The sequence below is a fragment of the Antechinus flavipes genome, chromosome 4, assembly GCF_016432865.1.
Source record: "Antechinus flavipes isolate AdamAnt ecotype Samford, QLD, Australia chromosome 4, AdamAnt_v2, whole genome shotgun sequence".
NCBI classification, from domain to species: Eukaryota; Metazoa; Chordata; class Mammalia; order Dasyuromorphia; family Dasyuridae; genus Antechinus; species Antechinus flavipes.
The window spans coordinates 151,263,956-151,281,858 of NC_067401.1; the positions used below are offsets into that span (position 1 = coordinate 151,263,956).

At 38.5% G+C, this 17,903-nt stretch overlaps 1 protein-coding gene across 1 annotated transcript in view; it reads left to right on the forward strand.

The window, feature by feature from the left end:
- Positions 1-17,903, forward strand: part of SDK2 (sidekick cell adhesion molecule 2) — a 165,900-nt gene that overhangs the window by 139,604 nt on the left and 8,393 nt on the right. Inside the window, 4 exon segments of the mRNA XM_051995180.1 lie at positions 859-1,023; positions 2,368-2,508; positions 3,456-3,594; positions 6,795-6,921. Of these exon segments, the coding sequence (XP_051851140.1) occupies positions 859-1,023; positions 2,368-2,508; positions 3,456-3,594; positions 6,795-6,921 (572 nt within the window).

Below are 17,903 nucleotides of genomic sequence, written 5' to 3' on the forward strand. Positions count from 1 at the left end.
CCAACTCAAGTAGTTTTACAACTTCCTGTTTTATGAGATTCTTGCCCTTACCACTGAGTCTCACTTCATCCAGATGGTCAAAGCATGTTCCCTTGAGACAAAAGATACCCCTTCCCTCTCCTATCCTTATTTCCCTGCCTACAAGATCAGTGATTGAGGAGCAAAGGTGTTTGTCTGTTCTTGAATTTTTACAGCTTTTCATCATAACTTTTTTATGAGGTCATGGTCATTTACATCCCATTGGGGAAAGAATCATATAAACTCAAACAGAATAAAGAGGTCCATTGACCAAGTTCAAAAATTATATAAAAGTGATTCCCCAAAGAGAAGAAGGAAAATAGCTGAATCAACACTGAAAGGAAAAGCAAACAACAGAAAAACAAACAAACAAACAAACAAAAGAGAGAGAGATTGCCTAGTATTTCAGTTATAAGATATGCTATTCTTCAGATCCTCCACATTCTTTTTATTTTTTAGGTTCAATTCTTAAGGAAAAAGATAAAATTTAACTTAATCATATAAAAGTTCTTGATCTATTGTCTGTTACAGAATGGACATTTAATAAATGCTTATTGACTGGCATTAGAAGTATTTCACAGTATTAAGGATTTTGTAGGTGAAAAGTTGTAACATAAATTCTTCCTGCTACAATTTAATCTTTTTTTTTTAATTTAGTGAACAAAGGACTGCTGATAAGGTTGGCTACAATGTGATGGAGTAGGGAAAGTAGTCAGTCGGTACCACTGGCATATATTGAAAACAGACAAGAATCCTGGAGATGGAGATGCAAGATGAGGGCCCTTGCCTCCCTTTCCTTCCCTCCTCCCCCAAAGATTAATCTCTTCTCTGATCTTGCAGATGAAGGACTATGGGACATCCTTATCAAAGACATTCCTAAGGAAGTGACTTCATACACATTTAGTATGGACATCCTGAAGCATGGTGTCAGTTATGACTTCCGAGTCATCGCGGTCAATGACTATGGCTATGGCACACCCAGCAGCCCATCCCAGTCTGTCCCAGGTATTGGTCTATGGGGACTGGGAAGGTGGGAGGTAGAAAAACTGGTTGCAGAATGGAGGATCCAAATATGTCATCAATACAATCATGGCAGATAAGGGAAAGAAGGAAAGGTACAACCAGGGCAAACAGGGTCTTAGAGTAGGGGAATTGGGGTGGTTAGAATTCAAACCAAGTCATTTTCCCAGAACATTAAAACCTGGAAGCCAGGCATTTATTTAGCTTTGAACTTTTTAGGAAACTGGAGAGCTGATTTTTTATAACTCTTTCTAGTTCTAGTTATTATTAAAGAAATCACAGCAAGGTGGGGGATGGAATAAGAGATAAATTAGGCAGTTAGTTTGAGATGGGAACATCAATGGAACTGGAAATTGAGATCCCTAGAGAAACCTAGAGCACCATGTCAATAAGTCCTGTATTTCCTTGGTAACCAAAAATACCCAGGCAGGATCAGTAGTTTATAGAGAAGAAGCTTCCAAGTATATTGGGCAATTACCAGATTGAACTAAGAATTTTCATCATCACATCTCTAATCATTTTTGTCCTCTGAGATACTCTGAGTTTAAGATGGTATTGGATTACTTAACCCTATGCCCCAAATCCTAGTCATTATTAAAATTAAAATTAAAATCACTTGCAACAGTAACTCTGAGCTGTCTCTTTCCAAATTCCCAACCCCAGGAGGTAAGGATATAACTCAAGTTATCTATGCTCTGGTTAAGTTCCAAGAATTCTTCCTGCCTCTTTCCTCCTTCTATATATCCTCATGGGAAAATAAATATTTTCCCCTAAGATTCAATTAAAATACTCTGACTTACAGTCAATCAGCAATACTAACTGAGCAACCACCTATATAATATGATCTGTAGATCATCATACTGGACTCTTTAAAATAATTCCCAAAAAGGGTCTTTATATTTATCATACCCTAGTGCCTTCCTTCTAGGTAGAGAATAGATCTGAGAGGTGACATCATCCCCAAAAGGAAAATGTTATAAAATCTTCCCTGAAAAGAACCCATTCTAATGCCCCCAACCAGATTCATTCCCTTCCTCTTTACTACCAGAAAGATACTCAGAATGAGGGATAAAACTGTTATTAAGAGGTACATTCCCAGCCTAGCTTCAGACAACATTAGACCTTCCCTATAATACCTCCCTTCTCCACCTAGGACTGAATCTAACTGGCCATTCCCCTATTCAGGGGCTGTAGAGTTACCAACCCTGCTCATACTTGGGACACAATTAGCAGGATTCTGCTTATAGAACACATTCCCTCATGAGCAAGAATATTAATCCAGAAAAGGGAGTGAGCGTTCTAGACACTGACTGCCAACCCATGTTCTAGCCCAGAAAGCTAATCCCTTTTATGAAGAGTGGTGGTTCCTGGTGGTCATCGCCCTGGTCGGCCTCATATTTATTCTCCTGCTGGTCTTTGTCCTTATCATCCGTGGTCAGAGCAAGAAGTACGCCAAGAAGTCAGATTCTGGTGAGTTGGGGCATCCATTTACTAATGAACTTGATATCATCGCTCATGTCCAAATCTCCAATTGGGAATATTTTTACTGAGTCCAAAACCATTTGGGAGCCAATGGAGAAGATAAGGAATATAGAGATGGTGTATATAGTTTTATAACAGGGACAGTCATACCAGGAATGGGAAGGGGGAGCATCTGATCTTTGCACCCATAGTGGTTATAGGGTAAAGGTGAAACTTGTGACAAGGGTGGAGGCAGGAGGAATTAGGAGCATTGGGAGACAGCTAAAAGACCCTAAGAGTGTAGAGACAGCAGTCACCAGAAGAAAGAAATGTGCCTCACTAGCATCCTGGAGCCCTGCTGATCCCATATTAGTTACAGCTCTAATCAGGAATCAGAAACCTGGAAACTGCTGATTTGTCTTTACCAAGGGACTGAGGCCAGTCCCAAAGAATTTAATTCAGCTCAAGAAGAAATTTATTTCAATTCAAGATGCTTGTAGTAGACAGGAGATCAGTGCTATGGTAGAAGGGGAGAGGGCTGAAAAGATCAAGTCCAACCTTTCATTTTGGAGTGGTAATCTTAAGAGACCCCTGCCCTCCACATAGTGGAAGGCCATGAAGAAGACCACACAAGCAATCTACAGAGTTATAATAGTGAGAGTGACCAGCCATCAATAATCCCTCCTTCTCTTGAGGAAACATGCTCTCATTCAATAGATGTAGGATGAAAATTGTCCCTCCTCTTTCTTTCTTGCCTTCCCTAGTATTTTCCTATCATTCAGTGCTTTTAATCTGATCCCTACAGAAAAAATCTAAAGAGAGAGAGAGATTCTCTCTCTGCTGTAAACCCATCTGTCCCTTCTCCCAGCCCAAAGTAGAAGGCATTCAAGTAACTTGGGGAAGGTAAGATAGAAGTGACCAACTGTCCATCATTTCTCTTCTTTCCTTTTCCCCAGGGAACAATGCCAAATCCAGTGCCTTGGGCCATGGAGAGATGGTGAGTCTGGATGAAAGCAGCTTCCCAGCCCTGGAACTCAACAATCGCCGTCTCTCAGTTAAGAATTCCTTCTGTCGGAAGAATGGTATCTATACCAGGTAGAGAATATTCCATAGTATTGGTGGGAGGTTAAAAAGTTTATGAGTCAGATATCAGCAACCCCAGAATTCCCAAGTGTGGAGAAGAAGGGCCAGGAACCTGAAAACAGCCAAGAGAAGGCGGCCTCCTGAAAAATTTAAATCAGCTCAAAAGACTGATAGTGTTCATTGAATTAGGGTTTAGGATATCAGGGGAGGGGGGTTGTTCAAGTTGGGTTGATTCTACCTGATGAAGTAAGGTATTAGGAAAAAAAGGAAAAAGATTATGGGTCCTGGTTTTTATTTATACATATATGTCAGCATATGTATTGTATCTATATATTATAGCTTGATACTAATATGTCATATATACATAAGAGGATGTATGGCATAATAACACTAATAGAATGTTGACTTTAGAGTTCAAGTCCTGACTCTGACACATCCTTGATGTGTGACCCTGGGTATGTCACTATTTCTTAGTACCACAGATAATTCTCCAGAATTATCAGTTGAAGAGCTGGTGATAGTCCCCATTGATATAAATTTTTTCATCCAGAGCTCCCTATACCAATAAAATCAAAGGTCCACCTTTTCATAAATCATATGTAGTTAACATGGTTTTTGTTTAATTTTTTAAAAATATAACTAATATTTCTACAATGCATTAAGGATTACAAAGCACTTTCCATTTATTATCTCATTTGGCCCTCATAACAACCACATGAAGTAGCTTCAACTAAGGTATATAAGGAAGTTAGACACAGACAATAAGTGTCTGTTGTAGGATTACAACTCAGATCTTTCTGATCCTAAATCTAACATTCTGTCCACTGAGTTACCTGACTTCCCCTACCTCTTCTTTTGCCATTTTACATAAAGATACTGCACAGGTGCAAACTGATTACTTCCATTAGACAGGTGCTTTGGCATTTTTAGTTTAAAAGAAAAAAGGACATGGCCTGATGTTCATCTCTGCCAAAATGAGAATGAAGGAAGTTATCTCCAGGTCAGGCTTAGTGCTTCTGTGTGCAAAGGGCTGAAGATTTTTCTCCAATACAGTGTCACCTTCCCATTCTCTTCTCCAAGAGAACTCTCCTGGGGGAAAGCATAAAGACCTAACAGTTTCTGTCCTACCATGAGTACCACCTGAAAAGAATTACCTAGAAAGGAGAGAACAGGGGAGCCATTGCTGGACACCGACTGCTCTCTGTGACACCATCTCTCTTTTCTGAGGGACCTCTCTATACCCCATGATCTAGGAGGTTCCATGTCTCTTGGAAAATAAGGGAAATTTCATCAGGTGGGGGTCTGGGATTTTGTTCAGACTCATCTCCCCTCCTCACTCCATCGCTATTTCTTTCCAAAGTCCCAGACATCCTGCCCCAGAGCCTCATTTATCCATATGTAATGTAAAAGTATTTGCTAATCCCTCCTCCCACATACTGGATCAATCCTGTGATTACCAGGCTGTATCTTGGCCTTTTAAGAATTAGAAGATAAAGGGCAAGACAATATGGAAAAGACACATTCCTCATCCTCTCACCCCAACCTCCTTTCAAACACACTGTCCCCTCCCATGGTCGATCCTTTGCTCTGCTGAAGGCCACAGGGCTGATGCAAAGCTAGAATACAGAGCAATCTATTGGGGTGCAAAATGGTCACCTTAACTGACCTGAATGTTTTATTTTTCTAGGGTTTAGGGAAAACAGGGAGGGAAAAGGGCCAGCATGAGAGGCTCCTCCCCAGGATCTATTTAGCATGCATGTCTCAGGCTCATCAGGAGAAGGCAGTTCAGAGAGGAAGGGAGTTCAAGACTCTCCCAGGCAAGGCTAACAAAGCACGCTCTGTTCCCAGGGCTGGAGGGGAAGAAGCGATGTGTGTGTTCAGCAGGGGGAGGGACGGAGAGAGGGAGAGAAGAGAAGAGGGCTGTTACAGACCAGAGAGGCAAGCTCTCATCCCCAGCCAACCCCCAGGCCTCCGCAAAGAAAGAGCCGTTTGAAGCCAGAGCGTCAGGACCTCAGCAGGACTCAGGATGGCCAGATCAGCCCCACTGGGCTGGTTCCCCTGCCCAGCCACAGCTGAACAAGGGCATATTTCACAGAGCACCTCACTATCCCTCCTTTCCCTCCCCATCCCACCCAACCACAGAATACACAGACCTGGGGCCCTCTCTATAACCACTGTGTACATACAGAATGCCTCTCCAGCCATATACACATGCCCCAAGCTCCCCAGAGCTGCTTCCAGCTTTCCCTCATAGCTGCCTGTACAAGAAACTGTATTTGTGATCTTCCACCCTGGCACTCTCTGTGACTTACATTCAGAACAGCAGCAGGTCACCAGCTTGTTTTCAGTTACTTCCTTTGAGATGAATGGGACCTACTTAAACTGTGTGGGAGAAGCTGAGGTGAAGAGGAGGGAGGGACCTCCTTGATACAGGTCATTCCTTCGAAGCAGGACCAGTCGTTAACCCAGCTGCAGAGACAGCTCTGAGTCAAAGCCCCCTCCTAGAAAGCTACCTCTCTGTGTATGAGTACCAGAAAGGGTTGACCGCTACCCATCAGGCTGGGAAAATTGTCTGGGAAGGCGATCCAGCTTCTTTCTTTGGGAAGTACACAGGTTTCTCAAGGGTCCCAGACACAGCAGTGATGTTCACATGAAAGGGTGAAAAAGGAGAATAGGGAGGCAGACAGCCATCTCCTGCAGTGAGTGCAAACTCATTTTTAAATTACTCAAATGAGTATCATCCTTATCTCTGCTATCTCTTATACATATCCCCTTATTCCTCCTCATGCTAAAAGCCAGAAGCTCCTCTGTCCCATGTGTATTCTGATGATCCACAGCCAGATTCCCTCCCCCCACCTCACCCAAAGAGATGGAAGCAATTTAAATAATGTCTTAGCCAGAGCAATCTAAAATAGAAATATGAAAAAGCCTTCTTGGGGTAGCTAGCTGGATAATAGATAGATCAGGACAACTAGAGATCAAATCTGACCTTAGATACTTATTTAGCTGTGTGATCCTAGGCAAGTCACTTAATTGCCACACACACACATACACACACACACATTTTCTTTTAAATAAATAAATGAAAAGTGAAAGAAGAAACCCTCTACTAAAAAACTGGCCCAGAAGAAAAACTTCTCTCCACAGTAAATAGTACCCTGTAGCCTCCATCTTTCCTCTTCCCATTATCCTGCCTTCCCATTCCTCTCCAGGTCTCCTCCACGACCCAGCCCAGGCAGTCTTCACTACTCAGATGAGGATGTCACCAAGTACAATGACCTGATTCCGGCAGAAAGCAGCAGCCTGACAGAAAAGCCCTCCGAAATCTCAGACTCTCAGGTGAGGAAAAGGTTCCAGCTGAGATCAAGGCTCCACACCCTGAGTTTGGAAAGAAAGGTGGAGAATAATGCAGTACTGCCATAGGAACAGGGACTGCATGCATAAGCAGCCCCTGCAGGGTTTGGGAGTCAGAAAGATGAAGGGAACCTCCCAAGATTCCAATCCACAAGGCACAGAATCCATGGGTAGCTCCCTACCCATGCCCAGCTTCTGACAACAGAACAAGAGACCTATGTATTAGTACAAAATTCTAAGGCTCTGTCAGAACAAAGTCCACATTAGTACAATGCTCTAAATTTTAAGGGATTCCTTATTTTCTGAAGATTAATTACTCAGAATGATAGCTGTCATCAGCTAGACAGGGAACTAGATAGTGAGGTAGTGTCTCTCTGCTAATTAGTAGGAAGATTCATTAGTAACTTAGCTCTAATTTGCTTAAAGAAAGTATCTAAGGCAAGGTAGAGCAAATCAGCATCAGAAAAAGGGAGGCAGAACAAGTTGTGGGATATGATTGTAATGGAATATTGTGCTATAAGAAATGACAAGCAGGATGATTTCAGAAGAACCTGGAAAGATTTACATGAACTGATGCGAAGTAAAGTGAATAGAACACGGAGAATATTGTATATTGTAATAGCAATATTGTATGATAAACAACTGTCAATGACTTAGTTATTCTCAGCACTACCATGATCCAAAACAATCCCAAAGGATTCATGATGAAAAATGCTATCCACCTCCTAAGAAAGAAATAATGGAGTCTAAATACAGACTGAAATATATTATTTCTCCCTCTTTCCTTCCCTTCTTTCTTTTCTTCCTCCATCTCCCTCCCTCCTTCCTTCCTTTCTCCCTCTCTTTGTTCCTCTTTTTTTTCTCTGTCATTCAAGTGTTCTGCCGCAAAATTATATACATGTACATGATGTATATAACCTATCTCAGAATGCTTAACATTTCAAGGAGAGGAGAAAAGAGGGATGCTGGGAAAGAATTTAGAAATCAAAATTTAAAGAAACAAATGTTAAAAATTGTTTTACATGTAATTAGGAAAAATAAAATATTATAAAAAAGAAAAAGGGAGCCAGATGGTACTATTTACACAGATATGGATCTAGATAGATAGAAAGAGCTATATAAATATCCACACAGGCTGTACTCTCTACAAGAGAGAGATACAAATAGAAACATAATTCATATTATATGTTCTATGTAAATTTATCTATGGTTGTATCTATGCAGATAATACTATATGTATAAGAAAATGTATATATGTACATATATAAATGTGTGTATGTGTATATAGACATTTACTTGTATGTACAGATAGAGTACAAGGCCTGGACTCAGATCATCTTTATGAGTTTAATTCTGGCTTTAGACACTTACTCATTGAGTGACTCTGGACAGGTCACTTAACTTTGTTTGCCTCAGTTTCCTCCTCTGTAAAATGAGCTAGTGAAGGAAATGGCAAATCACTCTGGTATCTTTGCCAAGAAGACTCCAAATGGGATCACAAAGAATCATGGCTAAAACAACTGAATAAAACAAGGAAGGATTTACATAGCATCTATTATGTATCAGGCACTGTGCTTTGCAAGTATCATTTCATTTGCACCTAACACAATTCTGAGAGATAGTTGCTATTATCATCCCTGTTTTATAAGGAAATTAAGACAAACAGAGTTAAGATCACAGAGCTAGTGTCTAAGGCCATTTTTGCATTCAGGTCTTCCTGACTCTGGGTCTATGGCTCTATCCACTGTATCATCTAGCCATCTTCATTTCCATGAGGCTACAGAAACTCCAAACTTGCTACTCCTTTGTTTGCAGAGCTCATGCTGTGTGTAATCTAAGATCATGGAACTGAGAATCAAAGGTATCCTTAGAGGTTTTCATTTGACAGATAAGGAAATTGACATCCAAAAAGAAGAATTGACTCATTTGCATTCATAAAAGATTTGAATCAGGTCTTCTGATGCCAAATCTAGCATCCTTTCCACTATGATTTGCCAAAGATACAAACAGCAAAAACCTAACTTCCAGGTCCAAAGCTGCTCCTGAAAGAGACAATTCCAACTTTATATAAAGAATTAGAAGGGAAATGAAAGTGATATTAATCAAAGTGACTTGGAATGAGTTCCAATCTAATTCCTGTCCCTATCCTAACTTGGATTTAATCCTAACTGTGATTCCCACCTGTTAGTATAACCCCAAAGCACCTAGGCAATATAGTATATTGAAGAGATCATTGTGTCTGTCTAGCTAAGTCCCAATTAATTCATGTAATGAATTTTCTGAAGAGGCTACATATATGGTAATTCTCACTATTTGAAGTGATTATATTAAAGATGATAACTGGTACAAAATGGCACAAAATAGACTAGAAATAAGATAATTAATAGAATCCAATGGAAAAAATATACCGTGTGAATCTGGATAATGGTATAACTTCAGAGCAATCACACAAATCAGGATCTAGTTATTATCCCAATTACTGGGGAGACTGGTACTGATGAACACTCAAGTACAGGAGTCTTAACTATAGTGGTCTGAACCAATCCAATATCCACAATTAACTGACCTATCCAAAACTAAGAAATAGGGCTACTGAGTTCCTGGCTTAGTGTCAAGGTGCCTAGCAAGGAATGACTCCTTTTACTAATGCATGAGTTTTATTTTATTTCCTCTTCTCTCTCCTCTTGGAAGTGATACGATACAGAGGCTACTTAAAGAACAGTCACTTCTACAGAAAGAAGAAAAAGAGGCATTTTGTCTCCCAAAGCCCACCTCTTTTTTTGCTACCCATGACCTTCTGTACTTTCCCTGGGTTCACTAGAGACACTTCTTTACTTTGAAAGAACTATTACCTCACCAGCCTGAGTATTTCTTACTCCCATGGTTACGGATCACAGTCTATCCATGCCTTCTGATCACATTCTCTTGTTATTCTCATCCTTGTGTTTCCAGAAATTCTTCAAAAGGCATCCACCCAGTAGACTACAAATCTTTTTCTGGTCATTTTAATGTTTCATAGAAACAAGTACAATACTAGGAAATACTCTATGGACTATTCTGCCATGGACCCCTATCTAGGCAAGCCTAGACACCCCTTCTTAGAATGATGTTTTTAAAAATGTATAAAATAAAATATATAATACTACAAAGAAAAAAATTATATTCAAATATAGTTTATCAATACATATATATATATATATAAGTTTATGGCCTCCAGAATAAGAACCTTTGTTCTGGTTAAATATCATTCTTCTACTAATAATAACATTAGTGATAATAACTGATGATTATTTGGTACTTTGAGATTTACAAAAAGTTTTATACTTATAATTTAATTTTCTAGTCTTCAGTACTTTTTAGCTGTGTGACCCTAGGCAAGTCACTTAACCTAGTTTTAATCTCTGTCTCCTCATCTGTAAAATGAGATGGAAAAGAAAATGATAAACCACTCCAGTATCTTTGCCGAGAAAACCCCAAAAAGGGCCACAAAGAATCAGACAGACTTCACAACAACAATAAAAATCATTTGATTTTCACAGAAACCTTGGGAAGTAGCAAATCCAAGAGGTATGATTATCCCCATTTTTTAGATGTGGAAATTAAGGTTCAGAAATAACATAATTAGAATGAAAAATGAAAAGCTGCAACAAAGCACATTTGGGTTAGATACTGGGGAAACAATTAGAGCAGTCCACAAGTTGAATGGATTGCCCCTGGCAAAAATGGTGGTACCTGGAGCAGCTAGATGGCAAAGAGCCCTGGCCCTGGAGTCAGAAGGTTGTGAATCTTGTTCAAATCCCAGCTCACACACTTAACACATCCTAGCTGTATGACCCTGGGCAAGTCACTTAATCCCAATTTCCTTGCCAAAAACAAACAAATAAATAAAAATGGTTGTATCTGGTCACTAGAAATCTTCAAGCAAAAGCCTAATGAGATATTTGTCAGGAATAATGTTGTAGAGAAGAATGTTGTTCATAACTCCTCTGAAGTCCATTCTACTCTGGTATTCTGTGTTCCTGAGGTTAAGAGAGAGAAAAAAGAGAATAAGCACTTATATAATACCTACTGTATACCAAGCAGAAAACTAAATATTCGATATCCAAAGATTAATAGGGGAAGGAAAGAAAATAAATTGTATATAATGCCTACAGTGCTAAGTGCTTTGTAAATATTTCATTTGGTCCTCACAACCTTTTGAAGTATTATTATTATCTTCATTTTTATGGTTGAGAAAACTAAGGTAGACAAAAGGTAACTGGATTACCTAGGGTCACACAGTCAGTAAGTATCTAAGACTAGATTTGAATCCAGGTCTTCCGTACCATCTGCCTCAAAAGACAGCCTCCAAATCCAAAACTCTTTCCATTGGGCCACAAAGCCTCATTTTATAGTTAAAGCGATTCTACAAAGGAAGAAGTCTTAAGAATTGAAGGGAAGTCAGTAAGTGAATGAATCATATCCTCTAACTCCCAGTCCAGATGAATATGCCATACAGATCCCTTGCTATGGGCCTGGTTTATCTCCTTTTCCATTCATCAAAATCTTTGATTGTATTTTTATGTAACTTTTTAGAAGCTTTAGAGCCACATGAGAATTAATCCATAGCAAGTTAAATAACCAGATTTCAGCACTTTAATTGCTTCCTATAAATTTGAAGGATTTAGCTAAAGGAAGTACCAAGTCATGTCTTCCTAAGTCTCCAAGGAGTCTGTGATGACTTTGTGTGAATGTTCTCTGTTGAATTACGAAGGTCGGTCAGTGGAACAGGATGTTTCCTCCAACTTATAAAAACAACAAACCACATGTGAAACAGCAACTGGGTATAGAACATTGCATGAGATGCAAAGAGGAGATAATATCTAATCTCAGTCCCAAGAACATAATAATATATGATAAGTGAATTAGAGAAATACAACACAAGGGACTATGTGAAGTCTAAAAGTGAAGGTCATTACCAACCAATGGACTCAGGGAAGTTTTCATGAGAGTTTAGCTTCCAAGTTTCATTGGAGTTTAGCTTTTAAAATAGGCAGGAAATAGGGACAGTATCTAGTTGACACCAGTCCTGGAGTCGGGACAACCTGAGTTCAAATCCAGCCTCAGACACTTACTAGCTGTCATGGTGTCATCTCCTTGATGTTTTGGTCCTCTTCAAAAATAACAATGATGATCCTGGACAAGTCACTTAAACCCCATTGCCTCAGGGGGGAAAATGGGTAGGAATAAAGATGCAAAGTATGGGTTAAAAGATATTCTAGGCACAGAGAACATCATGATCAAAGGCAGAGAGGCAAGAGAGCCCAGTGTATATCCAGGAGTAGCAAAGTTGACCAGATTTGGAGGTTGAACTGAATGGATAGGATGAGACAAGGCTGGAAAAGGAATAGAGGTCCTTGAATCTCAAACAAAAGAGCAATGAAGAGCGACCAATTTTTTGCAAAGGACGGACAATTACAAATCCACCAGTAAGGAAGGTTACTGAGACAGTATTAGGAAAAATGGATTGAGAATGGATAATGTCCAAAAAACAATGATCAGGGTGGTAAAGGGAATGGAAACCAAGCCACATGAGGATCTGAAAAGGAAACAGGGATGTTTAAACTGTACAAAGATTTCTAGAGTACAATAGTTGTACCATCTCTTTAATCATTATACCTTCCATGCTACCCTTTCAGCTGAGATTTCATCTCATACTTAACCAAAAAAAATTGAGGCCATTTTCTGAGAACACTCTTGTTTCTCTTCTTCCTCATATTCCACTATCTTGTCCTTCACCTCTGTCTCCAATTATGAGGAAACTTAGCTAACTGCCAAGGCCAACAACTCTCGTGATCTCATCACCTCTTGTTCTTTCCATTACTATCATCATTTTCTCTCTCTCTCTCACTCTCGCTCTCTTTCTCTTTCCTCCCCTACCTTTTAGTTCCACATCACCAGCAACTTACACTAAATTCCAAACTGTGTATGTACCATAAGTATTCCAACTCAACAGAAATAAATAAAAATAAATGTCCAAAATAAAACTTGTTTTATTTCCCCTAAAACCTACTCTTTTCCCATACTGCCCTGTTATTATTAAGAGAATCACCATCCTTCCAGTAACCCAGATTTGCAACCAATAGTGTTATTTTTTAAAATTTTACTATTTTCCCCAATTACATGTAAAAACGATTTCAACATGCTTTTTCAAATTTTGAGTTACAAATTCATTCCCACCCTCTCTCCTTCCCCTTTTCATTGAAAAGGCAGACAATTTGATGTAGGTTATATATGTGTCATCATGCAAAATATATTTCCATGTCAAGTCATGCTGTGAAAGAAAACATAGACCAAAAAGCACAAGAAAAATGGAGCAAAAATAAAAAAAAAAACCATGCTTTAATCTGCATTCAGACTTCACCAGTTCTTTTTCTCGAGATGGACTGCACATTTCATTATAAGTCCTTTAGAATTACCTTGGATTATTGTATTGCTGAGAATAGCTAATTTATTCCTAACTAATCATCATACCATGTTGTTGTTATTGTATACAATGTTCTTCTGCTTCTATTTACTTTGCGTTAGTTCATATAAGTCTTTCCAGGTTTTTCTGAGAACATCCTAATCAAAATTTCTTATAATATACTGGTATTCCATCAATCATATGCAAAAACTTCTAGTGGTATCATCTTCAACTCAATGTCAATCATCCCATATATCTAGTTAATTGCTGAATCCTGTGACTTATTTTCCCACAACTTCTCTCACATATGTCTCTTTCTCTCACACAGCCAGCACCTTGTTCAGGTCCTTTTTATCTATTACCTGAACTCTTGCAATAGCCTTCTTCTTAGGCTTCCTGTCTTAAGATTCTTCTTACTCCATCTTATATTCCATGTAGCTACTAAATATCGAAAGCATCAATTTGACTGTGTCATTCTATTTAATACTAATAGCTTCCTATTCCCTCTAAGTAAATATAAACTCAAGAGATGCAACCAGGTGACATGGTGGATAAGAGTCAAGAAGTCAGGAAGACCTGAGTTCAAATATTGCTTCAGATACTTAGGTTTATGACACTGGGCAAGACACATAACTTCTATCTGTCTCAGTTTTTTTTATCTGAAAAACAAGAGATTAAAATAGTAACTATTTCTTAAAGTTATTATAAGGATAAAATTGTATGTGTGTGTGTTACATATATATGTATACACATATTATTCCTGTGAACATATACATGCATATAAATATTGTTGAATGTTTGCATGCATGCACGTGTGAAATATATGCACATGTTTAAATCTAGCATGAATGCACTGTGTGAAGAAGATACACACATGTGCATAGTGTGTAAATATACATTCACTCCTCTGACTGATATCTAAAGCCCTTAATAACTAAACTCCTTACTACTTTCCCAATCTTTTGACTCATTACTATCCATCACAAATGCTATAGTGCAACTTTACTTACTTATTCCTCATATACAATCCTTCTTCTCTTGCCTCCATAACTTTGTCCAAGCTGATTTGGAGGCCTAGAATTCTCTCTCTCCTAATCTCTTAGAATCCCTGGCTTCCTTTAAGGTTAGATACATATCTCTGTTACATAGCTCAGAGACATATCTCCTCTCACCTTTGCAGATTTAACATCAGATTGTTTAAAGGTATTGACTTTGTAGAACTTCATTTTTCCTCTTCCTTTTTTTAAAATTATTTGTTTTTAAGGAATAGTTTTTTTTTAGAGAAGGAAAAAGGAATGGATATAGTGAGAAATCTAGAAGCAAAAATAAGATATCAATAAAAATCTATTTTATAAAACTATTAAGCTCAACCAGCACTTCCTGTAGAAGGAATTTTGATATATATAATTAACTAATAATATTGAAATATTAACTAAATTCATAGTGATTAATATTATAATATAATTATAAATGCTTATAAGTTAATTGATTAATTCATATATTTGAAGGGCTACCTTATGGAAAAGAAATAAGATCTGTTCTTGATCTAGCAAAACAAATTAGAAGTAATGGGTAGAGAGGCAGATTTAGACTTGATATAAGGGCGGAGATGGGGAAGGCAAGGGTGGAGGGTGAGAATGTACTAACAATCAGTGCCATCCAACATTGAATTGTAATGAGCTGATTTGGGAGGTAGTGTTTTTCCATTTACAGGAGATCTTTAAGTAGAAGCTGACTGACCATTTACATATATGGAGAGGCGATTCCAAATCCCACTTGAACTAGATGACCTCTGAAGTCCCTGCCAAGATTCTGTGAAAGTGGAGGCAGGAAGGCCTATTTACTAGACTTTTACAAAAGGCCAAGCAAATGATAAAAGAATCATAAGAGGACTGTGCATTCATTTCTAAAATAAACCTCAGAAGTCATCTAATTCAACCCCCTCATTTCCCAGATAAATAAAAGGTCAGATGATTTGCCAAAAGTTATACAATTTCCAAGTAGCAAAGCTGGGATTTAAACCTTGGCCCCCTAATTCTAAACCTAGCACTCTTTCTGCTATGATCTATGAACTACACTAGGGCAGATGTTGAAACCATGGAAATAAATGCAATAGCCATGAGAAGAAGTGTACCAAGAGGAAAGTATGCTTAGTATACTGTTGTCTAAGCCCCCACCCCTTTATTAAAGAGGCTGCATGGGCAGAAATCTATATCATAGATCATATTCTTTTGGAAACTATTGACTTTCCCCTTGGGTGAAGGATGCTCTGAAGCTTTATTTTTTTTGAGTTGATTGGGTTTACTTAGGATTTAGCCAAGGGAACAGCTAAAATCCACTTAACAGAGCCAATTGTTAAATTTTTATCGTGAACATTTTCACCTCAGAAATCAGCAAATGCTACACATCAGGGCTTGGTTGAATGGCTAGAATTAAGAAATATAAGTAATGTGATGAAACTTAAAAGTATGTCGTGTGCACTTTTTCCCCCAGAAAACTGATTGTTAAACATTTATCAACACACCTTTGGATGTAGCTATCTTATGTTTATGGAAACTTAGGTATAGGTTTCAGACGCTGACAAATCAGCAACTCAAAATTCCATTTGTTGAAGTGAAAAGGGGGACGCCACATGGTCTCTACTTGCCTCAGGCTCTAGGGAATAATTGGACTGGAGACTTTAAAAGCTTTCTTTCAAAGAGGATTAATATCAACACTGGCCCTAAGTGTGGGTTGTGTGGTTATTTTGTTAGGTTTTATTTTATAAAGAGAGAGAATGTGGTCATGTGGAAGCTGCTGATCAATCTGGACTGATTCCAAGTCAGCAAGATGGCTGATGTTCACCAACTGATAACAAGATAGCTGAAGTTGGAGGCATGATTATGAAGTCATGCGATTGCTTTTTAAATCGAATATATATGAATAAATGTACATGCTTGTACATGCTGACTACTGGCCAAGCACTGTGCTAAGCACAAGGACCATAAACATACAAGCAAAGACAAGCCCTTGCCTTCACAGAGCTTATATTCTGCTGGAAGAGGCTACAAAATAAAGCAAAGTGGTAGTCAGGAAGAAGCATTTTGGAGAAAAATACAGGGCTGGAGAATGGAGCCATAAGGGCATAGACTAACACATCCCATCAAAGAACCTTGAGATGCGTTTATACTTCATAGTTCAAAACTTGCGAGGTAGTAAGAAAAGGAGGAGCAGGAGAGAGAAAAGGAAATTAGAAGAGGTTGGAAAGGAGGAGAGAGTGGGAAAATAAGGAATAAAGTAGATCATAGTATCTGGTACTTTTCTGAAATAATAGTTCAGGATAGGCAGTTAGCAGTCAAGGAAGGGGAACTTTCCCGCAATTAAAAAATGGGCCAACAATGGTAGCATCTCCTTCACAGATTTGTTAGACTCATGTGAAACAATGGATGTACAGCTAAGTTCTAAGTGCCATATGAATATCTGTTAAATCATTTTAGAAATGTGTTACTATTACCATTAGTAGCATTTGACCCCTCTTTGGAAATTCTGACTTTCAGAGGCAGTTATAGCTCCAGTTCATTTTTTTATTACAATTAGTTCATATTTCTGTAGATAGCATTTCAGCTTTACAAAGGGAATCCAAAAAAACAAAGTGCAATAGGTTAAGATTCCACTAAGACTTCAAGGATATTTTATCTACCTTCAAAACAAACTTTTGAGGAAGTTGCCCTTATTTTCATTTTGCCAATGAAGGAACTGATGTCCTAGTAATACATATTTGATCCCTCATTTACTACACTTGGCTCCAATGGATTCTTGGCAGTCTGAAAATTGACTCTACCTTCAAAGGGAAAAAAGATATGTCATAGGTCCAAGAGCTAGTTCCCAAAGAGATGCTTCATGTCCTCAGTAAAGGCAGCATCATTGGAATGAATGACCAAATTCCCAATGGGAGCAACTCTGGTTTCTCTTAATGAATATGCTAGAATTTGTCTATTTTCTGAAGGGAGTCTTGTCGCAAGTAACCTTCTTTACTTAATGGTCACAACTGTCATGTTCCAAGTGCTATGTCTTCCCCAGGCCAGTAGTAGTGTTCATCATTCTTCTAACAAATTCAAGGTAGGAAGGTAGCTACAGCCTCACCTGTTGCTACCTCCTGTGCCTTTACATTGTCACAAGATTGCCCTATCCAACCCTAATTCAATTTTACAAATAGTGATCAATAAATAAACATTTATTAAGCACCTACTATATACCAAGGCATTATGCTAGACACTGAGGATACAAAAAGAGGCAAAAGACAGTCTGTGCTCTTGAACAAGTTCTTAATCTCATCTTGGGGGCAATATACAAACAAAGATAGACAAAGCAAGTGATGTACAAGATAAATAGGAAATAATTAACGGAAGGAAGGCACTAGAAATAAGAAGGTTAGGAAGGGTTTTCTATAAAATATGGGGTTTTAGTTGGTACTTAGAAGAAAGCCGAAGTCAATAGGCAGAGTTGCAGGCATTCCAGGCAGAAAAAAATGCCCAGAGCTAAA